We start from the raw sequence: 27,970 nt of genomic DNA, 5'->3' as shown, positions 1-27,970 counted from the left end.
CATAAATATTCTTTCTCTTTACGAGTTCTGTTCTGTTCAGTTCACTTTACGTTTGCTGCTGTATAAAGTGCAACAGGTCATACAATATTTGCCGAGCGCGTTTACCTCTTGGTCAAATATTGGGGGAAACATCGAATCGAATCGAAATGGGGAATTGACATTGCAACAGACCCGGAGACACACCCACATCCACACTCGCATCCTCACTGGGGCCTGTGCAAACAGGGCCGCATCGCGTAAGAAAATATACAGAATGTAAATAAACATTGTCAACAGAAAGTGCAAAAAATAAACGATAATTTCTTGAATAATTTTATTTAAATTATATATTTTGTTGAGTTGTTTGTTGATGCTGTTGTAGTTGTTGTTGTAATTGTTGTTGTTTTACAAACTGCTTGTAAATGTAAAAAATACAAAACTTAGGCACGAAAACTTGAATAGAAATCCACTTTAAACGTAAATTACAAAATATGACTTCGTTTTGCTTAAGAGATGAAGAGAAAAAGAGGTCTAGCAAATAGATCAAGCTTAAATCAAAACTAAAACATAATCATCAAGTGTTTAAATCTATGTTTTATGTATGTATGTGTATTATCCTTTTTCAAAATCAATCAAATCTCTAGAAGAACGAACACTCCGCTTACACGAACAGAACTGATAATAAAACAAAATAATCAAAAGAACATATTTGATAAATTGCACGAAATTCCAAGTATAATTGAACATTGAGTACATCTCTTTCTGTGTCTATGGTTTTTTGTGGGTGTGTGTGTGTATCCATTCTCAATAATTAATCTGATAGTGCGACTTGCATGCTTACGTATCTTGTAATGGGTTTACAAACTATGTTTAAAACTTATGCTAAATCAAGTATTTACAGCAAATATTTCCTCCGCTTCTCGTCTCATCTCGCTTTCGCTTTGTTTTTTGTATGCAGCATTTGTCCTAAGATTAGATTTAACATTAACTTTAACCATAGCTGTAACTGTAGTTGTAATTGTAACTAAACTAAATCAGCTCCAACACTCCAAACAACTTATTTCCGAGGCTCTGGGCCTACGCTGGGCTCCAACCAACATCATAAATCCATTCCACCATGGGATACGGATTGGCATTGGGAACGAGCCCTAATTTCACATTTATAATTTAAAATTATAACTATTACCGTAGGTGTGTGTGTGTGTGTGTGTGTGTGTGTGGGTGTATTTAACTTACAATAATTATAGATATGACACTGTCACTGTTCGCTTAAACCGAAAACAAAACAAAGCTCCTATCTCTTCCACAATTTCCAGTTGACTTTTCTCTGAACTATTGCACTGTTGTTGCAACTATTGTTGCTGCTGCTGCTGCTCCTTCTCCTTCCCCTCCTCCTGCTATTGGTGTTGCTGCGTTCCATAGGCCACCGCCAGCTGCTGTTGGCCATAGCAGTCATAGCCAGAACCAGCCATGCTGTACGAACTACGGACGGTATCCACGTCCTTACGCGGCGGCGGCGGCATCATGGCCAGATCGTCGATGTCGCTGATGTTGGGGTGGACCTCTTGCTTCTTGTGGCTTCCTCCGCCGCCGCCGCCGCCGCCGGTTCCGTTGCTGTTGTGTTGCTGCTTGTAGTGGCTGCTGCTATCGCCTGCACGTGCCGGCTATGTACCCCATCCACCCGATATTCTGGGACGTTTGTGGTTGGGTGCATCGTAGTCCCCCAGCTGCTGCTGTTGTTGCTGGTGTTGCTGGTGCTGTTGTTGCTGTTGCTGTTGGTGCTGCTGCTGCTGCTGCACTGCGACGGCGGCCAGACGCACATCCTGCTCGCTGCTGGGCGCACCTGCGTTTAAGATGATAAAGTCTGTTAAACTATTAGTTCGATTTGCTCAAAGGTCGTGTGTGTATGACAAAGGCAGAGGGCAGGCCATCAGGCGTTCAGGCGTTTAGGCGTTTAGGCGGGCAGGTTTTCAGGCAGATCTGGGTCGGGTCCGGGGATGGGGCCGGGCCCCCGTAATGAGTGTGGTGTGTGACTGTGTGTGACAGTGTGCGTGTTTTGAGTGAGTGTTTTCTGGTTAGCAGGAGATCGCATCAGATGTTAATAAAAAGTAAAATTAAAACAAAAGCCAGGCAAAATATGTTTTTAATTTCTTTAGAATATCGCTTAATCCCCCCTTAGGAAAAAAGTCAAAAACTGAAGGAAGGAAATAAACTCAAGATGAAAACCCTCCCGTCCCGTCCCCGAAGAAACAGAAATCCTTTTTTGTTTTTGTACAAGAATTTAGCTAGATATTTGTTTTTCTGTTTGTATATGTAGAATTATGTACATGTGTATGTGTGTGTGTTGCATGTATTCGATATTGTGTATGTATGTATGTATTTTGTGTGTATGTGTGCGTGCGTGTGTTTCTTTATTTTTTAGGCCAATTTACCGGCAGAATTCCATCTAGGATTGTGGCCCATTAGCAGGCGGTACTGATATCCTTCATACTTATCATGCCCTAAAAATATTATCACACAATTGTTGTTGTTGTTGTGGTTAATGCGAATATAAAAAACAAACAAAGGTATTATGTAGATATTATAACAATAACAATAACAATATTAAGATAAACGCACTCAATACGATTCTTCAGAATTTCTCAATAGAGAACCCAATGCGTATGCGTAACACAGATATCTGGTATGCATATTAAGTATACGCACTGCACCGTCTGGTGTGTCAGTAAAAAGAGTTACATTTTAGCATTTAGCATTAGAAAACATGCCGCGAACAAAACAAATTCGAGTCCAAAGAATTTTTTTAACAAAACTGCAGAAACGTTCAAGCGAAAATACTTTTCAGAACAAGTGGCCAAAAAGGGAGACAGCGCGCGGTGGTCAGGATAGGGTTTCGGGGGCCTCAGAAACGTACCTGGTGTGGGCGTTAGGTGACCGGTCGACGACGGCCTCGAGTTGGGCATGACCAGGTGCTGCTGCGAGTGGCCCAGGACGCTCAGATTGGTGGCCTGCTCGGCGTTCCCGTTGCTACCGCCACCGCCTCCCCCTGGGGGACCACCGCCTCCCAGGATACTGGCGTTGTTCAAGTGCGTGATGACATTGCCGGCATTGGCGGCAGAGGAGCCTGCTCCCCCGCCGCCGGCCGAGGCGTTGCTGCTCGTGCTGCTGCTGGAGCCGCCGCTGCCCGTCGATCCGTTGCTGTTCTGCTGATGGCCGCTGGCGGAGAGATCACGCGGCGGCGACTGCGGCTCGGCCTTGACCTTAATGGAGACGGGTGAGGTGGCGGGCGGCGGTGTGCTATTCGAGACTGCCAAGTGCGAGAGACTGCTCGAGAGAGATAGAGAGAGAGAGAGGGATTACGGAGAGAAATTGAGAATGCTGTCCGGGAATTCCTTGAGTGGTTAAGCGGCTCTTACCTAGAGTGCTGCACCAGACCCTGGTGCCATGTGGGCAGGCTCATGATATCCGCACTGCCGATGACGCCGGAGGAAGAGAAGTCCTGCGCCCCGAAGGAGTAGCTCGTGAGGGCGGGTATCGGAGTCTGCAGCGTCACCACGGGCGTGTTTAGTGATGTTTGGCTCTGTCGTTGCTGGAAAGGAGAGCACGGAGGGATCTTAATTGAGGGGCTCCTGGTGCTATCTCGATCGTGTTCGTCCTCTACTCACATCTGTATAGGCCACATCCTCGGGCGCAGACATGTTGGGCGGTATGGTGGCTATGGTGGGCGGTATGACTACCCGCAGGTTGGCAGCCCGTCCGTTCTGGCTGCCCGGCGACTGCTGTTTGATGGGCAAGTGATGGGCTGTAAGGGATGGATTGGAAGGGTTAATCTTACGCCGCACAGAATGGAGTCGGGGGACTGGGCGATCTTTGGGCAGATGGGTAGTAGGGGAGTAGGGGCGTAATGGAGGGGCTCGTAATGATCGTAATGCGCACCTATGCCAGGACTGGGGCCTGGACTGGGCGATCCCACAAGCGGCGAATGGGAATGCGGATAGCCGTTCGACATCTCCAGCATCGAACCCGATGGATATACTGATGGCACCAATCGATAAGAAGATAAGAAAATGCACAGATACGTTTAGACCTTAGATCGAAGCACTATATATGTATGTATATTGGAATTGTGGAACTCTGGTGTTAGATTCATGGCGGGTGAGTCGAGGGAAATCAAAAACAAACAAAAATAAGCACTAAACACATTCTCTGTTAGAAGTTTTTAAGGGTGGGGGCGGGGGAGGGCAGTGGGAAATCATGCAAAAGAATAAAATAAAACGAAAAATCGAACGAGAACGATAACGATAACGATAACAATAACAACTGATAGATAGAAAAATGTGTGTGCACCCTTCTGCCAGAGACACTGTACTAACTTATCAAGGACATCCCACCTGAATCCGTCTCCGAGCTGGATGGACGGGGGCTGATGTTGGTGTGGGACATTTGTGGGCTGGCCTGCAGCAGGTTCTCACCGTAGGAGCCCGGCACTGGCACCGACACGGGCAACGTGTAGCTGCTGTTCGGGAGCTGCCGCGGCGCCCCGGTCACTCCGATGGCCATCTGGTTGCGCTGCATCATGTTCTGGAACTCCTCGTCGATCTTGTTGTACTTGGCCTCCGTTCGTGGTGTTAGCGTGTAGTCTGTCTCGGCCTCGGGCGAGTCCGGGGACATGACGCCGTTCTTGTTCTCCTTCTGTTTTCAGAAAGAGACGAAGAGAGAATGTGTAAAGAGAGTGATTAAGTGCAAGGAAGGGCAAAAGGGGAAAAGGATGTCAGGTCGGGCCTTTGCTGTTTGGCTGAGAGCACCTAGCTTTCATAAGCCTTGCCAGCAGTGTTCCATTTGAACCCTGCTCTGCCTCTGGCTCTGCTTCCTTTCCTTGAGCTGCTCTTTTGGGGTCTCAAGTGGAAGCACTCGTGTCTCTCTTAGTTAAGCTCCACTTTCTGGGAGCCCTTACCTCAATGATGTTCTTGTTGGTCAGCGACTCGTGCGGCTCGTTGTATTCCGTGTACTTGAGGAGCACCCTGTCCATGTCCGTGCTGGCGTATTGGTAGAGCTTGTTGCTGGACGAGAAGATGATCAGCGCTATCTCGCAGTCGCAGAGCACCGACAGCTCGTAGGCCTTCTTCATGACGCCGAACTTCCGCTTGTTGAAGGTCACCTGGAAACGCAGGAGGAATCGTGTGTCAATTACCGTTGCTCTGCTCAAATATTTATGCGCCTCGAATGTAATTAGACGCACAAGTGGCCGCGGCCCCAGGCCTTCTAGGCCCCAGCTCCCTCCCTCTAGCCCCTTTTTTGTGGGGCGTGGCGAGGCCGAGGGCTTGTGAATGAATCGATTATGGCGCCGAGTCAAGGTTACACTGATGGCCCGTACAATAAACAAGTTGTTGGGGTTTTACCGTACCCCCCACCCCGCCGCACGTCCAACTGTTGTTCCGATGACGCGTTTAGGGCCTGGCTGAGACGACGACATCAGCTGGACTGAAAGCAGCACGGAAAACCCTCTCACTCACTCGACACACGCAGCAGTCGCGGTTGTGCGAGGGAGATGGCCTAGTATGAACTAGTTCCAAATGGATTTCAGTGCCAAGGACATGCCACTATTGCTATTACTGAGATCATTAATCCTGATGGAGTTCCAACCTCAGATTGAATATATTTTTAGTTGTGGCCGGAACTAGTTCTCTTAAAATGAACCGAATAATATGAAAAACTTCTCAAAAGCGAATAATAATTGATATTTAAGGAGGAAAGTTTGCAGCACGTCAACAAATGGAAGCTAATGGTAAAGTTTGTAAGGAAAAAACTCGCAGGAAACATTGTTTTAGTTGTAAATCCCTCTTACATTTCAATTTATATGGAATTATATTACTCAAAACGGAAATTGCCACCTAATAAGAGCCACGGAGCATCTCGAAAGGTGTACGATTTCCTTCTAATTGCCGTAAATCGATTCGATTCTCCCCTGTCTCTCCATTCTTGGGCATTAATTAATAAAGTTTTCTATTACATTTGATGGACGGGCGGGCTTGCCATGGATTGCCATGGCAAAGAACCAATTGGCAATCTGTCTGGCTGCAGTGCCAAATGAGCAGGCAGCACACAATTGTTGCTCACTGTGGAATTATTAGTAATGGGGGGAGGGGGCGGGCAGTAAGGGGGGACTCACCTGCCGATTGCGTTCATCGGTGATGCGTGATATCTGGATTTTTTTGCGACCCATGGCAACGGTTTTCCTATCCTATCCTCTTGTCGCTCCTCCGATTATTAGGATAATGATGATGGCGGATGGCGTATGGTGGCTGGTGTCTCCCCAGTGTGTTCCTTTAGGCGAATGCTTTGGTGGCTTCCCCTCTTGTCTGGTGTCAGGTAAATTCTCGTTAATTATTCTTTAGGTTCCACTTATTCGCGTAGCTGTTGCTGTTGTTGTTGCTGTTGCTTTTGTGGCAGACTTGGGGCATATTTAACATGTATTGTATCCACACATAGGTATATTATCCTGCATATGTATAGGGGGGTTCCCTACTTGTTTTCCTTGTTATTGTTGTATAAGTGGACGGTTTGTCAAAACGGCACAATCTTCTTGTATATATATATATATATATTTATGTGGTATATATTTTTATATAATTACGTTTCCCTATAAATTGGTTTCAGGTAGCTGCAAAGAGAGAGAGAGAGAGAGAGAGAGAGAGAGAAAAGACACAATGAATGACCGAAGACTGAAAGAGTGATGGGTGGCAGGGGTCGTAGGGGTCGTAGGGAGGTCTGATTGTGTAATTAACCCATGGCTGACCCGTTTAACCCATTTACACTTAGATGGCGACTTCAAAAAGGTTTCCAGCTGGTCTACAGCCAGGGCACATCGAGGAGGGCGCGCAGATGGGATCCTCGCTCCACTGGCGTTGAAAGTTCAATGCACTGCTCTAATGGGCGGGGAAGATGGGCTCCCTTCTCACTCCCTCCTGCACTCCCCCCCTGCCACTCAACCTCAAGGTTGACCTATTTCATCAGCTGGGCTTCAGTTAATTGACTGGCCGCATCCACATCCACATCCACATCCCACGCATGATTAGATTCGCGATTGCTCCTGCTCCCCACTCGCTGGGAGGGCGCAACACTTTGATGTCCTTCGAGCGCACAGGACACAGCACATTAAGTGAGTAGGGAAGCTTCAGTTTCACTTTTCAACTGTTTTTTAAAGCGCCAACGGATGCGTCGCCTCAACGGATGTGTCTGCCTTTGGGGGCACTCGAAACACCAAACAATCCTCCAGCAACAGCCGGAAGTGGCAGGAAGCTGGGGCCACCATCAACAGCACTCGCTCCCTGTCTCTGCATTTGGGGGCCTGTAGCTATGACAGTGGCACGTGGCTGCCAAGCGCAAGGCGATGCCTCCCCGCTTGAGGCACTTCTTCGGGGCAACAACGGAGCCAGAGACGGCGAGAGAGCACACGGAAATCGAGGCGGATAAATTTCACTTGCCTCCGTCGTTGCTGTTGCTGTTGCTGTTTGCTGCTGTCCTGCCCTGGCAACCGAAAGGAAAACGGGGAGGGGAAAGGGACTGGCACCACTTTGCTTTGGTTTGGGGCTCTCGCAGCGAGCCTGGAAAAGCAACAGCAACAGCACCAACGATGGCTACGACCTACGCAATATGTTTCGGAGAGAACTCCAGAATGGGAATTGGAATGGGAATGGGAATGCGAATGGCATTGGGAAGGCGAGTTGGGGTGGGAGCTGGTGGGGGGCTCTGAGCTTTTAGCCTTGACGAATGTGTGTGTGACAGCACACACACACACACACACACAAAGACCGAAAAGAGGGGTGCAGGAGGCGGGACACACTCAACAAATTCGATACACAGTCCTTGTCCTTGTCCCCCCGCTCCTGATTATGCGTGAGTTTTGTGTTTCTGGTGGCTCGAACATTCATTATTGATATGGAAAGTGGAAAAAAGGAACGACAAAACGCCAAGAAAAACCTGAATCAAATCGTGAGTGTAGCGAAGAGCGAGAGACGGCATATATATTGGGAAATGTGAATCGATAATGATAGTGATGACGCGACAAGTTTGATGCCCGATGCCCGATGCCCAAAGGGCCCAGGAAAATGGCTTGCGGATTACGCATACGCACCGCCTGCCAATCCAATAATAATCCACTCTTTTTCGATTTTGGAAAATCCCAATTTGTCGCCTTGTTTATCTTTGGGCTAAGCGTTTTGGCCCATAATTAAGGGACACCCAATCCGCTTAGGCTTACTCACTCTTCGAGTGACACACAGTCCCAGTCGAGAGTTCCTTTCGCTAAATAATATTATATTTACTGTTGTTCGTTGAATGCTAACCTCAAACAGCGCCGATAAGCGGTACGAATCGGTTGGGTAGGGTAGGAAGTGCGTCAGTTCGTGGGGGAATCATGAATAATTCAAGGAATATCCCCAAGGAGAAAGGCAAAGGAAAGGCAAAGAAAGGGTATGGTATGGTAGGCATGGAGTGGGGAATATCTGTGTCATGTGTCGCTTATGTGGCTTATCACCTCTCCCCTGCACTCCACTCCACTCCACTTCATTCCACTCTACTCTACTCAAGTGAGTCAATTAGTTGAAAGCGAAAACACTAATCCCAGGGCATATGTCAGTCCCAGTCTCAGTCTCAGTCTCAGCATCTGTGCATCGAATGCACATCATCCAAGGAGGGGCAGGAGGCACAGACAGCGCCGCCAACCAACAGGATATCAATTGCTGGTATTGCACATGCCACAAATTTGTAGCATACTTATCAGGGCCGGCAATTGAGTCAAGCTTCCCCCGCAGAAAAGATTGTGGCCTGTAGATTCTCGATTGCAGGCACAACTCAACAAAGGTCTCCGAACAAAGTTGAGCTGTAGGTTAAATAAAAGTTGAAACTCAAGCAGAGTGAGGGGAAAACTCTTTTCTAGTTATGCAACGCACTGGCATGCATTCCCTTGTGTACGCACGTAAAGTAACGAAAGGGTCAAAGGGTCAGTTACGTATTTGTGGCATGTGCCACAGCGAAAGAAAAAGCTAAGTTCTCCTGAAGACCCAGAAAGTACATAAGAAGGAACATATATATGCCTGATCTTTGGCTGCAGCTTCAGAGCTGAATCTCAACCACTCCGTGCAGCATTCTCCATTCTCCAGGAGGAGCCTGAAGACCCTGAAGGCCTTTGTTTTTTCTTTGTGTGTTTTCTGCATTCAGAAAAAGCGGGGAAAACCCCCAGAACCACCAATATCTAATCGCATTGAAGAATTGTTGCTCTTTTTCGCTATAAATTATTAGAAAATGTTCACGTCACGCTGCACCCACGAGCATAGAGGCGTGGGGGGGGGGGGGGATACATATTATATGTGTGGATAAGCGACTCGTCAAGTGGTGGCAGGTGCTGCTGCCACAGCAAAATATTTGACTAATTGCAAGCAAAGAACGAGAGAGGGCTAATCAGAGCGCAATGGAATGGAATGGAATGGAAACAAAAGGGAAATGGAAATGGAAATGGTTGTGCCCCAGAGGCTGAAAGAACTTAACACGGTTTTCATTGCAACAATTAACCAAAGGAATCGCCTCTCTCTCTCTCTCTCTCTCTGTGTGGGTCAGCACTTGAGTGGTAGGAAGGAAGGAAGGAAGGAAGGATGTGCTCCTCTATGTGTGTTTCATTGGATGCAGATGTGTGTCAAGACATTTGTCTTCTTGCGGCATGGGGCAATTAAGCAACGTAGCAACGACTGCCGACTGCCACACATTTCTCCATTTAATTGGCCGCAGCACCCCCAACCCCCAACCCCCAACCCCCCCAAAAGTGTGACGCGGCAACGACGACATCATTAGGCAAATGGCCAAAATACACACACACAAACAAGCACATAGTACTTCAAAAGCACCTTCGTTATTCTCAATAAGTGAAATATCAGAGGGAGAACAGGGAAACAGAGCCGAGATCTCTCCTCAATGGGGAGGGGGAGGGCACCCTGTAGCACCTATAACACCTCTGCTGCTGCTCTCCGTTGGAACAAACGATTTCGGCAGCAAGGCATCCCCGTTTCGTGATTTGATTTCGCCAAATGAATCACTTTCTGTGGCTTTTCCTTTGATGAAATGAACGCATTAACGCCGCCAAAAACTTGTTGCCAGCTTTGATTGCTCCCTCAATTAGCATTTGTTGTAAATAAATTTATGCAAATGTTAAACTTTTTCCGTATTTTGGATGAATGAACTCCGGCCGAAAAACCAGTTGCGGGACTGCAATGAGATCAGATCACCCGCGGGTGGAATGCAACGCCTGGGAGAGAGAGAGAGTGAGAGACCTTTCATAAATTTGATTTTTATGGCAGCGACTGCGACCAAATTTCAAGTTTAAAAAACTCCACACGAGAGCCAAAGTATTTATCACTCACGTTAATAATTATATAAATTATGAAGCTTTATATGTTGGATTTTCATTGGGATATATCCCATTTGTTGTTTCGCTTGTACGGGATAGAACTTTTGCTTTTTCTGAAGCTCTCTTTGGATACTTTCACTTATCGGACGGGGGCTCTCCTCGTGGCAGCTCGTGGGGGATTCTCTGGTGTGGCTATAAATCTTGACTTAATTAAAGACACGCGCGCGCGCTTTAAAACGCGACGAAAACGCGTCATTTGAGGCGGCCACTGAGGCGAAACTGTGGCCAAACTGGGAGGGGGGGGAACTGCAGCAAACCGCGCGGCGAGGAAATAAACAGTTTGGTAAACTATAAATTACTGTGTGAACATCGCTATAATGAAGAGTTGAGTGCCCTTTATTACCAGGGGAATGCTGGATGGCCACAAAACGCTGGAAATTGAAAGGATTCGGCGTTCCATGGATAATATAATACTCATAATTGACTGCTGGAATCGTTAAGGAAGGGAGTAAAACAGATTCTCTTGTGTTTGCACACTTTTCGCACACACGATTTTTGATTTCCGATGTTGCAGACGCAACATGGAGAAGCATGTCGAAATTTCAAGGTTCTTTTCTGGACAAAAACCAAAAAGAAAAGAAAAACACACACACACACGAGCACACACGAGCACACGCCTCGCTGGGCGTCTCCATCTACCATGTTAAGGTAGTCGACGGGCGGGGAGCACACGTTTGAGGCGGCTCTCTCTATCTTATCGCCGAGCGCACACTTAAACTGGTGGTAGGGGGGAGCGGGGAGGGGGAGGGGGAGGGTAGAGAGGGGTGCTAGAGGAGTGTGCAAGGCAGAGAGCAAAACAAAAAACACTAATAATAATAATAATAATTATTATTATATAAAACCAGCAATAAAATCATAATTACCACAGACAACAGATAGAGAGAGACAGAGAGAGAGAGAGGGAGGGGAGGGGAGAGTATAGAATAGATGGAAACACACTCACACGCGCCAAAAGTAATATTTATATTTTTAATAACTACACACACACACCGCAGCACACCTACACATAAAAGTGATAAGAAACACTTTCGCTTTTGTTTTTTTTTTGGTTTTTTTTTTTTTGGGTTTTCGCTCCCAGATAGTACGAATTTTGATTGCGAATTTTTGTTGTTATTCTCTTATCAAGAAACAACAAATATTTCACTCCACTATTCTCAAAGCAAGAACAAGATTTGCCAAAAAGAAGGAAGACAGAAGAAAGAAGACAGTAGAAGAAATAATTCAACTAAATTGTTGATAAGAATTGTTGTTATTCCTTTTTTTTGTGCTCTTCTTGTGGCTTGTTCGGATTTTGTTCTTTTGGCCATAAATGAGATGCGGCCCAGAATATTTTTGTGTGTTGTAGCGATAATGCACATCGCCTCCGAAATGTGTGTGTGTGTGTGTTATCGTTAATCAATTATCGCTGTGGCTAAGTCCAAAACTAAGTCCAAAATCGAGCGATAGATTATCGCCGTTCAATGGCTTTGTTTGTTTAGCTGTGTGTTTGTTTGTTTAGCTGTTTGTTTGTTTGGTAGGTGGTAGGAATGCCAATCCTCTGGAATCCTCTCCAGCTTCTGCTTCGCCGCCTGCGTGCGGTAGGTGTCAAAGTGCATTGCACGCATGTCCCGCTGGCAAAAGGAGACGGAGGCCAAGTGCCAGAGAGAGAGAGAGAGAGAGAAGGGTAGGGGCGGCAAAGAAAGACCTATAGCGATAAGAGAAATCCATATTTCTTTTCATTTTGCATTGGCAAAGGAGAGGGAGAGAGGGGGGGGGGGGGTCGAGAACTGAAACAAAGTGCAGACAATTATCAGTAAATTTGCCAATCAGTCGGGCAGTTCGTCATTCCGTCAGTCAGTCAGTCATACCATAAAAACTAAATGCAAAAAAAAGAACTCGAACTCGAATGATGATAATGCGGAATGTCTGGAGGGAGAAACAGTGGAAATGGATTTGAACTTCGCTGGAAACACGATCAGTGTTTCGCTCCATCTCTCCCGCTCCCTCTCCCTCACTCGCTCTCTCTCTCGTTCGATCCCCCTGCGATTGATACTGTTATCAGTTTCCAATTGTACATATTGTATGCTTTTAAACAAATGTTTGCCTGTCTGTGTGTCGAAAAGGGAACTTTTGCCAAAAGATATCGAACGGGGAAACATTGGAATCGAAGCATTGGCCAGCTTTCTCAGAAGGGAACTCCATAGCTGAGGCGAAACAAAGTGGAAGTAGAACCGCGTACAAAACGCCCGAACAACTATATTATCTAGCTGCTGGAATCGCTCGAATCGAATGACGTCAGTTCTGGCGGTAGTCGGTAGTCGGTAGTCGGCTTCTTTCGGTTCCCCCCCGCCCGGTGCCCGTGCCACTACTCTATTGGTAATTTTAAATAATTGATAATCCAAATATGTAGGACCCCTTCAGAGTTCTTTAGCGTCCGACCACAAGTACTTATTAAAGAACATACATATGTAAATTATTGACAAATCCTTACGTATGGGAAAGTTCTAAAGTGTGAGACATGGAAATTCCCAACAAAATGATATCGTACGATCCATTTTTCTGCGCCCATAAACTTACATGTTTGCCACCCGGAAAACGTTCTCTCCACAATCCAAAAATCAGCTGAGACGAAACCGCCTTTTGGGGTGTGGGGGAATCTCAGAGGTGGCCTCTCGGAAAAAAGGTTTGCACACTCGAAGGCTCCGCGGGAAGTTCAAATGCAAATGCTTTTGTTGTTGAAATTATTGCCGGACAATTGTTGGGGCGCTTTGTTTGGGGGGCGCTCGGGGGCCTTGTTTGATAAACATCGACGGCACAGAATACGCGTAATGTCTGCTGATATGTTTTGGTGTTTATTTTTTGAAACTTTGTTGCTTTTTTTTGTATTTATGTTTGACCGAGAAATCAAATTGATATTTGTAAATATAAACAAAAGGTGACTCCGATTGTTGGACGGCGGAGGGAGGACGCGTTGCGGCAAATAAAAGTTATAAATAAAATTTTATAATTGTCCGACGGTTGGCGTTGTGGTTGTGTTTGGGTTTGTGTTTGTATTTCTATTTGTATTGTTTGTTTGCAATTTATTTATGGAAATAGACGTTTAAATTTGTTTATAGATTTGGAGTATAAATAAATTATTGCGCGTAGAGCGAGAGCAGGGGCGGCGGCGGCGGCGGCAACATATTTTCCGTATAGCACATTTCTGGCGCAACAATTTCCGCGTGAAGAAAGTATCCGAAAGATCCGATCGAGATCGTATTTGGCTCGAAGCGAAACGAATTTCAAGAATATGGTCGGTATCTGAATCTAAATCAGAATCAAGAAGGCAGTCTCCACTGAAGAAGCGCGCACGGCAGATCCCCGAAAAAAACTGAAGAAGCGGCGCTGCGGACGCGTACAAACGTACTGACGGATACGGCTGTCGTTGACGTCGTAATGCGAGGCGGCTGAAAATGCCCCAATACCAAGGCAGAACACACTCAGACACCGATACAGAGGTTGAGAGAGAGAGGGAGAGAGGGAGAGCGCGAGCGCGAGCGCGAGCAAGAAAGAGTGAGGAGGATACACATACACACACACACACAGACTCTCGGCGAGTGCTTGTGCCTGTTCCTAACGGTATGTGCGATGGTATTTGTGCGTTGCTTCTGCTGCAGATTCCATTCGATTTCATTTCGTTTCTTTTTTTTTGTGTAACAAAATATCACACACACACACAGAGAGCGAGAGACTGAGTGTGAGAGAGAGAGAGAGTGGGCTCGCGCAGGCGCTGCTTTCTGAGTTTGTGCTCAAAACGAAAGCAAACTTGAGTGACTTTTCAGAGAGAGCGAGGGAAAGAGAGGGAACGGGGGGTGGAGTGAAAGAGTGAGTGCCTGCCTGCGGGAGTCAAACATGAAACATATGGTTTTTGTTTGTGCTCCCGAGGTCCCAGACGCTCTGACACCCACACAGGGACGCACACACACACACACCCGTACAGTGGATCAATCAGCCGTTTTCCATGCCACAGCCATGCCACAGCAACAGTTGCAACAGTTTTTCCTTTTTGGCGCTGCCTCGTCGCTCCTCCCAGGAATACCCTTTTGCAGGAGGAGAGAGAGAGAGAGGGGGGGGGGGGGGGGGGGGAAGGATAGCAGAAGGAAGGGCATCTGTCTGCCTGTTTCCATGGACACTGTTCCGAGTATTTCCTCTGAAACTTTCCTGCTTAGGAGCTCATTATGGAATAAGAGCAATATTTCTGCTTGGGTATCAAAATTCGGTTCAAAAAGAAGCTCCTTGTCTCGCTCTGGCGTCGACTCATGAATGTTAATTATCCTTGTAGCCTCCCCTTACCCTCACCCTCTGCAGCTACCCCTACCGCTGCGCCTCCTACCAAAACTAATGCGTTGCTTTGCTTTGCTTTCTCCCACTGCCACTCTCCCCCTCTCGCCACACCATTTAGTGGGTTATCGTGCGACAACACATTGTCCTTGTTTCGGGGTCCTCTCCCCCGCACTTTCCCTCCCCAAAACACCCCAGGCCACCCCCAGGCCCACCCCCAGGCCCACCCCCAGCCCACCCCCAGGCCCACCCCCAGCCCCCCAGCCCACCCCACCTTAAGCACAAGCACACGCCATGCTGCTTCCTCCTTGCCGCACTATTAGTTGCTTCCTGACGAGGCTTAATAAAAACTCCGTTGACCTGTGACCTGTGTATGGCAGCAGCATAAAAAGGCATTAAAAGCCGCCAAAGAGGAGCACAACAGAAGAGAACAGAAAGTGGATAGAAGGAAAACGAAAGTAAGAACAGCAGGAGAGAGAGAAGGGGCCTCCAGAGAGGGGCTCCATAGAGTACCCAGCACGGGTAGTCCTTTCGAGTATATTCATACGAGTATATGGCATTCCCATTCATTGTTTCTGCTTCGATTGATGACAGCAGACAGAAGCAGGGAAAAGGAGAGAGCGAACAGAGAGCGAGGGGAACAGGGAGTGGGAGTGGGAGTGGGAGAGGGAGAGAGGATGGAAGACAGGCTGCGGTGGGGGCGGGTTTATTTTGCAAATTGAATTCAATTTGTAAATGCGACTCATGACTCAGTTGATTCCATCCCATCCCATCCCCTCCCATGCCCCTCCGTCCCTTCCTTTCCAGGCGACTCTTCAGCCTTTGTCGATGGCCCAGCTAAATGGAATATTATTTATGTTTGGGAATGGAAGGCTCTCCATTCTAATGCCAGGACAGTGCCCCCCTTTTCGATCCTGGAATCATAAATAATACGATTGTTTCCACAACCTTTGGAGGGAGATGCGGAGCGATGGATAGGGAACAAGATGGGAATAAGAAAGAAAAGGATTTTCTGTTCTAGAATGGATACAGAGGAGAGAATGGTTTTTGACATACACTTCTGATACGCACCGTCTCCGGGCCCCCCCCACAGGATCTCCCAGAGAGGCGTGGAATGTGGCTCAATGGAGCCCCGGCTGTGGCTGCCCGTTAAACGGTTGGCAAATCTTTAACGTGACTTTTTACAGCAATATGCAAATGCCAGATGCTGGTGCACCCCTCCCCACCCCCTCCCCTTGAATGGTTTTCTGTAAAAATCACGCATTACCGATCCCAAGTGCGGCGGAACCATGTTACCCGTTTTATGGCTCTCGAGAGATCTCTCTTTGCAGCCTCTCAGCGGCGCCACACAATGTTGCACGGAAGGGCCGCAGCACAGCACAGCACAGCTTCGTTTCGTTGGGTTTCGTTCAGCATGTGGCACATTGGCACTGGCAATGCACATTCGTGGTTCGGTCCATGTCCTTGTGACTTTTAACGCCTCCGGTACCTCCGGCCTCGCCAGAGGCTGCCCCTGGAGGCTGTTGCAAGCCGAGGGTGCGACAACTGCCAACTGCAAACAGTCGTCGACAGTCTTAATTCAATAAACGCCGCTCAGCGATTCGCCCATGTGCCCGTGTCCATGACCATGTCCCTGCCTGCCTCACGCTGCATGTGGACACACATGTGCAACATGCGGCAGCCGCAGCCGCAGCCGCACCAGCAGCAGCCTCAATGTGTTGTTGAGTCTGACTTAACTGCCGCTGCCGCTGCCGCTACCATGCCGCTTGCCGCTTGCCGTTGCAGGGGTTTACTTCAGCGATCCTCACCCCAAGCCAAGCCAGAAAGCAACTCCAAACGATCCATGGACCACGTGGAAACTTCACTGCACTTCACTTTGGTGTTTTCTTTTCGTGTATATACCGAATACCCATCGAATGAGAGTGTTCCAAGGGGTATGATGAGTTTGTGAGAGAGAAAGAACCCCACAGACAGAACAGTAAGAACTTTCTGATTATGCGCGTCGTGCGGCAACGCCTCTCGGTTGGAAGTTCAATCAAAGAAATGCACTCCAAAGGGTATTCCCTTGGTCTATACATCGCTGAATCTTGTCTTTTGCTGCTGCAAACGCTGCGTAGGTAATTTTCATAAATTTCATTCATTCCCCCCACAAACAAAGGGCGGAAGGAATCTGGTGGATGCAGCAGCACACAGAGTATCTTGTATCTTGTATCTTGTACCCCCATAAGCGTACGGGAATTACAGGGAAAACCATCTTTTTAATTGCTTAATGAGAGAGAGAGAGACAGAGTCGAAATTTGAAATTGAAAAATGTCTTTGCGGGAACATCAATTATGCAAATATCCTGAAAAGAAGGAGCTCAAGTAATTATGTGTGTGTTTCAGAAAAGAAAGGGAGAGTGTCCTCCCCCCCCCCCCCCCCTCCCCCCTTCCTGTGTCTGTATCTAAAGAGTGGCATTAGCATTGCCTAATTACATTTCAATTGCTTGGCTTAAACAGGGCTTTATCCGAGGCCTCCTCTCCCATTTCGTTACCTTTCGTTTCATAATAATAAAAAAAAGGGAATCTCGAATCAATTTTGGGATCGAGCATTGAGTGCAATTTAAATGTGATTAAATGTTGGCTTGGGGACACTCGAATCGGGGGCAGGGAGGGGTAAAGGAGGCCCTAATTTCCCACTCTGCCTCCCCTCCTCTCCGATGAATAATCTAATCAATTTTGCCCACGCTTTCGGAGAAAAGTCAAAGCCTGATGCCTCCAGGAGGCATCCTCTCGGCTGCCTGTCATCCTGAATAAATTCCACCTTAACACGTGTGCCACACGGCCAGGGGGCACGGGGACTGGGGACTGGAGACAGGGGCTCTGCTGTGAAAGCATTTCACTGTTTGCATGAATGATAAGTTTTCCCAAACAGAGAGAGAGAGAGAGAGAGAGAGACCAGGATCTCGGGGGAGGAGCAAGATGAGGGTATGCTTAGAAAGACTTTCTCTATTGCTGCCATCGAACTTCACTGGTGAAAACTCTCTCTCTCTCGTGTCTCTCTAATTGCCCCTGACAGTTGGCTGACTTTTCAGCAGAGCCCTGATTGTTCCCCCCAAAATAGTTGCCGCCTGCCGCCTGCCCCCAAAAACTTATCTGAGAATCTGTCAACCGTTTTTTCACATTTTTTCCTCACAAAGTTTTCATTTCAATTTTCCCAGTGAAACGATGAAGGATTGCACATATTTAATGCACTTATTCGAGGCCAAGGACAATGGCTAAATGGACTGTCCAGGTAGCCGCGATAATTGAGTGGAACTTTTTCCTTATTCATGACTTCATTCTTCACTCGACTTTTCAATCAGAGACTGACGGATTGGCACAAGGCAGAGCCGCAAAATGGGGAATTCCCCGGGAATAGTACAGAATCAACATACATGACGTGTGCATGACGCTGTTCTGTTCTGTTCTGTTCTGTTCTGTTCCCAGATCCCCCCCCACAAAGCGTGCGTGCAGAAATAACACTCGAAAGAGTGGGACATATGGCATTCAAGCCAAGACATTGATTGAGGTAATCTTCTCTCATCAATCAAATACATATAGTATCTATGTGAGTGGCTCTGGATCTCTGTATCTGACAGATACACAGACACACTCCTACGCACACAAAAAGTATGAAGTGTGGAGGCGGATTTAATGATTTGCAAATGGAATTTACATGAAGCTCAAAGCTTGGCCTTAACCCCACCCCACCACACCGCCCACTGCACTTGCAGCCAGAAAACATCAAGGAAAAGCCTTTCCTTCCTGGAAAATCCTTCAGTTCTCTCAGTCTCAGTCGAATTGTATGTGTTCTGTTTTGTTCTTCGAATACGTTTTCTGAATAACCAGAAATGCATGCAAAGGCCACTGCTATTAAGGGAGCTCTTATGGAGAACCTGTAGGAGGATTGCCAGAGGATTCCTCCAAGAAAACATTAATTTTTTCAAGTTTAAGTTTATTTGATAGCTTAAAACTTGTTGAATTTCCCTTTTCAGCGTTTTATACACCCGTGAGACAAATCTTTGGTGGGAAAGGACAACCGGAACCAGGAGGTATCAACAGCAAAAGGCCGGAGACAGGCATCCAGGATAGGAGAGGTTAGCAACAAACGACGGAGATGGCTAAAAGATACACGGAAATTGACGGAAGCTCGCAGAGCAATAAAGGAAAGTGTCCCACCCAGAGAGAGAGAGAGAGAGAGAGAGAGACAGCCATCCACTGGGAGGGGTGGGAGGGTTGGTACAAGTTTTATATAATTTCTTCCCCGCCAAAGGACTTGAGTTATTGCACCATCCCTGCCCGCCCACACGCCCACACACACAATATTTCCGCCTAATGTCTTTATTATGTTCCATTGAGTGTAAATATTTGCCTTGCACACACACACACACACACACGCACACTCCACTGGCAGTCTGCCGGTCTGCCACAGTTTGGGGCAAGCTTCGTAAAGCGTGGCACGTGCTGGAAGGTAGGGGGTGCAGGTGCGGGTGGCTGGCGACTCACCTTAGCGGAAGAAGTATCTGCCTTCAGGCTTTGGCGACAGCCGAGGACCAACAACAGGTACAAAAGATATTTTCACTGCAATGAAAAGAGAACAGCGGAAAAGCCAAATGAAAATGTAGTCAATTTTTAGCCAGGGGGGGCGTTTTTAAACGCCCAAAGAAGAACAACAAGAAACGCTTGAGTGTCGCACGCGATTTATGACGCGCGCGGTTCAATGCACACGCGTTTTAACACGCGTTAACCTCCTGCAACGCACTGCGTCGCACAGTAAAGCCCCCCTGAAGCCCGGACCCGGACTACTACTGTTCGAACAACTCTTTCAACATATGCGGCATGTGTGTGTGGCATGCCCCCGCCAGCTTGGAAGCAGAGAGAGAGAGAGGCCGAGCTGTGCTGGAGACAAGTGCTCAAAGCGAGTTTAAAGTTGAAAGGATACCATAAATCTTGTAAGCTGATGCAAAGCGACAGTTGAGGCGAGGCAGGCACCGGATTGAAGCAGCCAGAGAATGGATGGGGCTGCCACAACATCATCACTCTAAACGGGGCCTGAATGCTCGGCTCTTGGGAGGCCCGTAGAGGCCCCTCTGTAGAGAAAACTGCGTACATATGTACATATATCTAGTTCAGAGACACAGAAAGAACTCGCGTAGAAATCATTTAAATCCATCGATGAACTTGGCTCCTTATTTATTTTTAGCAAAAGGTTACAGTCGGCTTGCTTTGCCAGGTCTTCGGTCTTTGAACTTTCTAAAAACTCACAAGAAACACAAAAAGAAATCATTTCGAAACACTTGAGTGTTTGATGCTCTTGAACTTTAACCTTAAGTGTGCTTCTATATCTACCGATTACCGAATAAACTCTTTTACCTTTTCCTTTCCAATCTTTTATCTATTTAGAAGCACCTCTTCTGCCTCCTTCTTCTCCTTCCGAAAAGATTCCTTTTTCCTACAGCTGTTTCTGGTTTCCGATTCGCTGTTCCTGCCACTCGGATGTCGCTCAATCGATTGCTTGTTGCATAAATGGTTTTTGAGGAAATCCCCAAACTCAATGAGGCACATTTCCCGACCCCCCCCCCCCACTCTTCGTGTGGACTGGACTCCGAGTCGCGTTTCTGCCTCAAGTGGTTGCATCCTCTGGAGGTTGAGGCAGCTTCCTGGGCAGCAGGAGATCTGGGACCAGCATTCGAGTTTCGAGTGCGGCCAATAGAAGATTATTGAAGGGGGGTGGGGAGGGGGAGGGGTATTCACTTGAGCATTACCTCAAATGTATCTCCATCTCTGTACTGCTTTGTAGCTGTATCTTTTTGTGCGTGTGTGTTTGAGCGGAGGGCCTGCAGCCACATTTCACTTTGCTCTCTTTCTCACCTCAAAGGCCCAACAGAAACAGCGGCGGCAGACATCGGCCATAAGGCGGTACTACGCTCATTCGATGTTGAAACATTCCTCGATCTTTTCTGTGTGCATGTGTGTATTTGTGTGTATTTGTGTGTATGTGTGTGTGTGTGTCCCTGTGTGTGATGTGAATATCTGTATATTTGTGCAATGCTTCGTTTGAAATTGGTTTTTTGTTGTTTTTTCTACAATAAAACCAAAAGTCAGAGGCAGTGGCAGTGGCGTTGGTGGTGCCTTAAAAGGGGGGAAAACCCTATGTCAAGGGGGTACTAGATTCCCATATTCCAGACAGCTCGTAGCTGTGGCGGCAATCCTTAAAGTGTGACCCCCGTTTGCGACACCCCTGGTTACCGAAGACGCCCAAGAAAGATATTTCCCGTGTACGCAAATGTTATTGACATGGCAGGCATGAACTGGGCCGGAGGGGCGGTGGGGCGGTGGCAGTGGCAGGCGTAGGGGCAGGGGCATCGTCAGACCGACGCCCAGACTGACAGGCAGCCAAAGACAGAAGGAAATGGGCAAGAGGCGAAGGCAGGAGGCAGAAGGCAAGGCATGGCTTGGGCTTGGGGCATGCCACTTCTTCCACTGATGTTACCGTTAAAAGAAATGCAATTAAAATGAATCTCTAGAACCCCTGAAAACCAGAGCAGCACCAAAACGGAAGCAATTAGTAAAACTGAAAGCAGAGAAGGGGCCCGGCCGGGCACGGCCCCGTACAGATCTTCCATCTCCTTGTAATCCGTGGCAGCACACACACACACACACACACACTCACGCAGAGGCAGAGAACAGACACAACGCGTGCTCTATGTGGCATTTGCATTCGGTGGAGATCGTGCCACACTGAAGGAAGGAAGGCAGGAAGGGAGGAAGGGAGGGAGTGGCGTGGAGGTAGGGAATGCACTTGGGAAGGAGGGGTAGAGCCAATCCTTTGGCCATGGTTGCATCCCGCTGCCCCACTCCCAACATTTGTTATTCTTTGTCACGCCTTTGGGGAGACGACAGCCCCTCTGGAAATCATAATTTCTCAATAATTCCTTTTGTCATTCATGTTTTTGGTTTGGGGTTACACACGGTCGCCGTGGCCCCCTCCCTCTCGCTCCCTCTCTCTGCAAGCAAAAGGTAGAGAGACACAGAAGAGGGGGGTCCCGGGAGAGATGTCTAGAGGTGGAGTCCTCTTCCGAGTGCTGCCTTGATTAGTGTCTAAAATCAGGAAAAGGGATCCCGAAAGAAGCCCCCAAACAAAGTAGACGTGGACGGGCCTCCTTTTTTCTGTCGATGGACCACCCACAAGAATCTTCGCTGAATCACCAGATGATTGGGGAATGCAATGGCCTCCGAAACCCCCAGAAATTATCCAATATCCAATGTGTGGAAAACCAATAAAGAAAGCAAACATAAAATCTGTATAAACATGGGAATAAACACAGCAGACAGACTTGCAGAAAGAGAACTATGGCTATATCTATATCTCTATCTCTCTCTCTCTCTCTCTCTCGATGTGACTCTGCTATATCTGTTCTTGTGTCCGATTTTAGCTGCGGCACGTGCCACAGCCACGCCGCAGAGGATCTATCTTTGCTGCTGGCTGTAAAAATAAATGGCGGGGCCAATAACATTACTCGTATGCGCATATCTTTTCAGCATGAATCGATTTTTGTTGTTTACTTGCACAAAATTGATAATATTTCAAAATAGATCTTCGCCGAGGGGGGGGGAGGGGCGATGGTTCTGCCTTCAGGTGTTTGTTCTTCATTCACAAAAGTTTAATTTTAAAACCAAAACCAAAACAAAAAATGTTAAATTTAGTTAAAAAATCTATCTATAAAAATGTTCAACTTTCATTTTGCCTCGATCTTTAGCTTGTTCCTCGTGACGGCATCGCAACGCATCGTCGCGTCCACAAAATGGCGTCTGTTGACGATCGTTTCCGCTTCAAGCGCATGCGCGAAAATCCGCCAAAAACTCACCTCAGTGATCGCTTTTTCACCTCACTGCTGGCCTGTACATATCTCTCTCTCTCCCGCTCTCTCTCTCTCTGTCTATATGTATATCTGTCTCTTTTCTTCGCTCTCTGCCTGTGCCTGCGATCGTGTGCGCTGCTGCTGTACGCCATTTGCATTTTCGGTCTAAATATAGACAAAAGTGCTCGCCTCGATCGCCAGAGCATCCTCTGCTGCCCCTCCACACACCCCCTCCCCTATGATTTACCCTCTTCTTAGCCAGCTACCCTGCTGCCCCCTCCCCCCCCCCGTCCCCCTCTTGCATTCCCATTCCCCTCATTCGTGGCTGTTGTTTTTGTGCTCACGTTACGTGCGGCGCTGCTTGGGTCCCTCTTCCACCTTTCCCCTTCTGCTGCTCTCTCTCTCTCTCTCTCTTTCTCGCTCTCAGCAGGAGGGAGGCTGTGTGTTGTGTCCGTGTATTGGTTCGCTGATTAAATTTCAATTTTCATTCTACGAAAAATGCTCTCTTTCTTTTCTTTTTTTTTGAAATTGTTCAATCTTTCTACACAAGATTTTGCAATCATCAAAGAGGGGGCATACAGAGAGGGGAGGCTGGTGAAAAGAAGGGGGAAGAATGAGAAAAGGGTGGTGAAGGGGGTGGGGGGGGGGGGGTAGGACAGGTGCTGCCAAAATGCGTTACGAAAGCGCCTCCCGAAAGTAGAATTGCAAAGGCAACAGAAGAGCAGAAAGCAGAGGCGCAGAGCAGAGGGGAAGGCTGGAGGAGGCCGGTAACGGGAAAGTGACACATGCGGCATGCCCCCTTCCCCCATCCCCCCCCCCCCCCTGCTCTCCTGGCTCCTAGCACGACCTGTGGCGGCTCACCACGCCTCGACTCTACCAGTTGCTGCTGTCCATGTCAGCGTCTGATGTCTGTCGTCGCCAATTGCGCAGCTGCAGATACCGATACAACGGATACAGATACACATATGGACAGATACAACAGATACAGATGCAATCCGAAGAGACAGGAGACATAGAGAGAGAGAGCGAGGGAGAGAGCGAGGGAGAGGGAGAGGTAGAGAGGTAGAGAGTGTCTCGATAGAGCAAGAGGATGTGTTTGTTACACTGACATTTCATATAAACAAAATATATCTCGTGTGTATATCGTATATATCGTGTGCCCACATCTTCCACTCATTCGTTATATATCTTTCGTGTCTGTGTAGAATCCGTAGTCCCCGCCATAGGAATCACAGAGCACATGGAAATCGTTATACTAGTACATATATATGATCGATATACGATCTATACAGGGTTATGCGATACATATTTTCAATAGCGGAGCAGTGGGGATATGCCTGAAATGTCTGAAGATGAACAAAGATTGGGGGGGGAGAATCATCAGAATCATCATTAACTCAAGGAAAAATCGCAATATTGGTAGAATCGTTGACATATCTTTAACTAAACGATTATCGCAGGGGTAACAGGGTATTATATCTTCTTTACTGATGGATATTCCACAGAACTCGAGTGTTTCGAGATCTCCCTTTTAACCCAAAGGTTAAGGAAATCCGTGCTACGACTTTTCCTGACCGAACGAACAGATACAAATTGTATCTTTAGCTTATGTACATATGTATATTCGAAACCCTTGGCTAATTGCAAATATCGGCTTCTGTTTGGGCTTCTTTTGCTTTTAGGAATTCTCAGAATACCAGATCGAACAAGACCTACAACAACAGCTGCCCATGCTCTATAAACATACACATACACACATACATGTATGTATGTATCGGTATGTATATGTTGTAGCCCGTGTGGCATAAGCATCTCTCGTCGGATAGCATTCCCTCGCATTGGCTTTCAATTAACGTAGAACATTTTGCGCCAAGGAATTTTCCCCCACAACAATCAGGGGAGGAGGGGCAGGGAGGGGAGTGGAGGGGTGAGATGGGTGCACTGACCAAAAGCATTCATTGTACAGCATAGTAAGCCTTCAGGTATTGATTCCTGCCTGCTAATTGCAATGTTTTAATAATAATAACGAGGAAAACTACACGCTGCAGCCGAGGAAAATGCGTGGGAGAGAGAGTGGAAATTTCTGGGAACTTTTACTCCGCGGAATATTCAGCGAATTTCTAATTAAACGAAATTCAAAGCCTTGGGCAACTGCCTGGAAAATATGCATTGTTCCTTGCATTTCCATTTTCATTTTCATTTCCATTTCCATGACGATTTCGCTTTCGCTTTACGCTCTATTATTGTACTCGACAGCCGCAATAAAGGAGAATTTAGAGAAGTTTTCCCCTCTCCGGGCACTCTCCCGTCCCTCTTGCCTTCCCCCTTTGGCATTTCTGCAGCAGTTTTCCTTCTTTCTTTTTTGTTTTTTTGGCTCCGTCGCCGTCTTGGTCCGTCCGTTTTCTGTCATTTCATTTGCGGCTTTAAGTATTTTTGGCTTTGGGCCAAAATGTTTTTTCATGTCTTGTTGTCGCCATGCCACAGGCACACACACACACAGACACACACACAGACACTCGACGTACTGTTAGTGATTAAGCGTGAAAATATCAGAGATCCCCATCCAAAGCATACCCCCATTCCCCCAGGCACCAGCCATGAGGTACAGAAACCGCAGCCGCAACAAAGCAAAAAAATTTTCTAGTTTTCTGCAACATTGTCTTTGGATTTTTGTCCTGTAAACTTCAGTTACAGATACAGAGATACAGAGATACATGTCAATCCTTAAAAAAAAATAAGGTTTAAAATGTGGAAAAGATGTAGAGTGCTGGTCACACAGCGGGGGGGGGGAGGGGGGGGGGGTCTGGTGGCATGCATTTGACAGGCCCGTTTTCCACCCATGTGGAACCCCACCCTGTCTCTCTTTTCCGCCTTTCCCCTCCGCTCTGCCAATTCTGTGGAAAGATTCAAGAGTTTACAGCTTTATAGACTAATCACCTGGGTGGGAGGATGAGCAGGATGCGGATTGCACGGCAGTCAACTGTGCCTGCAGTTTTCCTTCGCTTTCGATCGCAGATTACACATTACACAGATGGGCCATTCCAGGGCAGTGCATCCACGTTGCGTTCCTCCGTTTTTCCCCCCCGTTTTATTGTACGCACATTATGACAATTGACGCGTCTCGTCTGTCGTTTCCACCTGAGGTTTTCCCGTGTCGCTGTCGCTGGCGCTGTCGCTGTCGCTGTCTGTGTCCCGTGCCTGTGGCACGATTGTATAACTGAAAATAAATGCAGTCGATGAGTGGAAGATGCGGATAGATGGGAATCAATCATTGCACAATCATTTGCGTATCTATTTATTTGTGTACCTGTGGCATGTGTCGCATGCCCCGCTGCTACGAGCCTAGGCTTTCGCCAACAGATGTATGCAACAAGTCATCAGAAAGGTGGGGATGGGGGATGTGGGATGGGGGACGGGGATGGAAAGACGGCAGTCACTTGCAGGATTCTGCACTTACTGACGTTGTGGGGGGGAAAATGTGGGGAAAAAACGCCCACACATACACAAAATGGATGTATCTCTGTATCTGTATCTGTATCTCTCTTTCTCCTTCTCTGTGTGCTGGGGTGTAGAAATGCGTGGGTGGCTAATGAAATGCTTCAACGAACAACAAGCAACAGCCACATCCACAACCATCCTCCCATCCCATCCCATCCCCTCCCATCCCATCCCATAGACTTGATCAGCTCTCCTACGTATTGGTGTATTGTCTGTGTGTTGCCTGTGCCTGTGGTGCTGCCTTTTGTTGTGTTGTTGCCATGGCAGTGGTGTTGCCTCCAAATGAAATGAATGGCTGCCTCGTGTGTATCCAGATTAAACAAGAGGAGAGCGTGTGTGTGCCCCTAGAAAATCCACCTCTTTTTTACCCTGCTCCACCACAAAACACAAGACTCTACAAAAATGCGGTAACTTTTGCAGAGATTTCTCAGACATTCTCCGAGTTATTCTCTTAGGGGATGAGCCTGAAGGTATCCCGCATTTATGGTAAAACTTTTCTTGCTTTTGGTTAATTTCTAGGTAGATCTCCTGCAGGGCATAGCCCATTCCTCAATGCTCGCGTCGCAGAAGAAAAGCGCCCTGCAGTTGTCTCTCATAAATTTCCATCGCCCCCAAACAAAATCACGTTCTTTGCCTCCTCTCCTCTCTTCTCCTCTCTTTCTGCTGCTGCTACCTCTGTGGCTGCTCTCTTCCTCTGCCCCTCTCTATCGATGACATACATCTTTGTCTCTATATCTGAGAACATTCCCTATATCTAAACGCCCACGCGTCATGTGCCTCAATGTGCCTCATAACTGATGTATTTATTATTTTTTTGGTTTTTGTTTTTTTTGCTTTTTTTGTCCGAATTTCCTACTTAATTATTCCTGTAAATATTTCCAAAAACATAATCGTAATTGGGGCTCGTAATCCTGTTATTCTTATTATTGTTATTTTGTTGTTGAAAATTTTCTTAATTTTTCGTGCAGTTTTCAACTTGTTCGCGTTTTAGCAACACTCGTGTATTGGCTATTGTTGGCTTTTGGCCAACGTCTACAATTTTGGCGTAAATAAACAACATTTTGTTGCAATTGAAAAACAAAACAAATGTGAATATATGTAGGATATATATGCCCATGTATATGATTAGGGGAAAACCGAATCTTTGGACACCCTGGAAACTCAAAAAGGGGGAAAATCCGTTTGATAGCAAAAAGTTTCGAAAATTGTAATTACAAAACCAAAGGAAAATGGCCAATTTTTGTATACTTTTTGCGTAGAACGTGATCTCTGCTGATTAGAATTTTGAGGCATACCCCAATGGGAGGCATGAAGGCAGAGAGTATGCGAAAAAGAAGAGACGGTTATGCACAAAAAAGCAAAAGGAAAAAAGGGGGACACGAGAAATATTTTTAGATCGGAATGGAAAGTGGGAGCCAGAGGCAGAGTTAGAGCCAGACCCAGACGGCATATTAAATTTCCGAACAGAAACGTAAATTTTTCGAGAGCTCCGACATACCCCACCCTCTACACACTCCTCTATCCACACTGGAGAGCTTCCTCTGGTGCTTAAACTTAAGCCCACCTCTAGGGCAAATGCTTTCTCCGTTTTTCTAAGCGCAAAAATCTAGGCCCCTAGGCCGATAAGGTGATAAGCTGATAAGTGATAAGCTTTTCCAATGCCAAGGCGGGAAAATCGTTTTCTTTTGTCTTACATTCTCCTGGTGGCTCCCTCTGTGGGCTGTATGGGCAAGCTGGTGATCGTGAACGCGCCATCTGTTGCACATGTCCACATCTGGCGGCCAAGCTTTCCTTAGCCACATGTTGCTAACGATAGCTGTTGTTTTTGTTGCTGGGATGATGTTTTTGATGTT

The 27,970-nt window shown here is 47.1% G+C and overlaps 1 protein-coding gene across 12 annotated transcripts; it reads right to left on the bottom strand.

Moving 5' to 3' along the window:
- Positions 1–479: 479 nt before the first annotated feature.
- Mef2 (myocyte enhancer factor 2) lies at positions 480–27,970 on the bottom strand. Of its 12 annotated transcripts, none has more exons than XM_033378323.1 (12): positions 27,812–27,969; positions 25,557–25,836; positions 19,264–19,338; positions 6,149–6,640; positions 4,934–5,137; positions 4,353–4,671; positions 3,916–4,014; positions 3,645–3,781; positions 3,396–3,592; positions 2,894–3,303; positions 2,412–2,480; positions 480–1,843 (listed from the first exon to the last, which is right to left on the bottom strand). In XM_033378323.1, exons 4-12 carry the CDS (start codon positions 6,200–6,202, stop codon positions 1,644–1,646), a joined length of 1,689 nt encoding a protein of 562 aa, XP_033234214.1. In that variant the 5' UTR covers positions 6,203–6,640; positions 19,264–19,338; positions 25,557–25,836; positions 27,812–27,969; the 3' UTR covers positions 480–1,643. The 12 variants fall into 12 exon arrangements, with proteins under 12 accessions (XP_033234214.1, XP_033234219.1, XP_033234215.1 ...); XM_033378328.1 differs by having other exon boundaries at positions 4,452–4,671; XM_033378324.1 differs by having other exon boundaries at positions 480–1,822; positions 27,812–27,968.

This window comes from Drosophila pseudoobscura, chromosome 3 (assembly GCF_009870125.1).
Source record: "Drosophila pseudoobscura strain MV-25-SWS-2005 chromosome 3, UCI_Dpse_MV25, whole genome shotgun sequence".
NCBI classification, from domain to species: domain Eukaryota; kingdom Metazoa; phylum Arthropoda; class Insecta; order Diptera; family Drosophilidae; genus Drosophila; species Drosophila pseudoobscura.
This window is presented reverse-complemented; position numbering and strand designations above follow the sequence as displayed.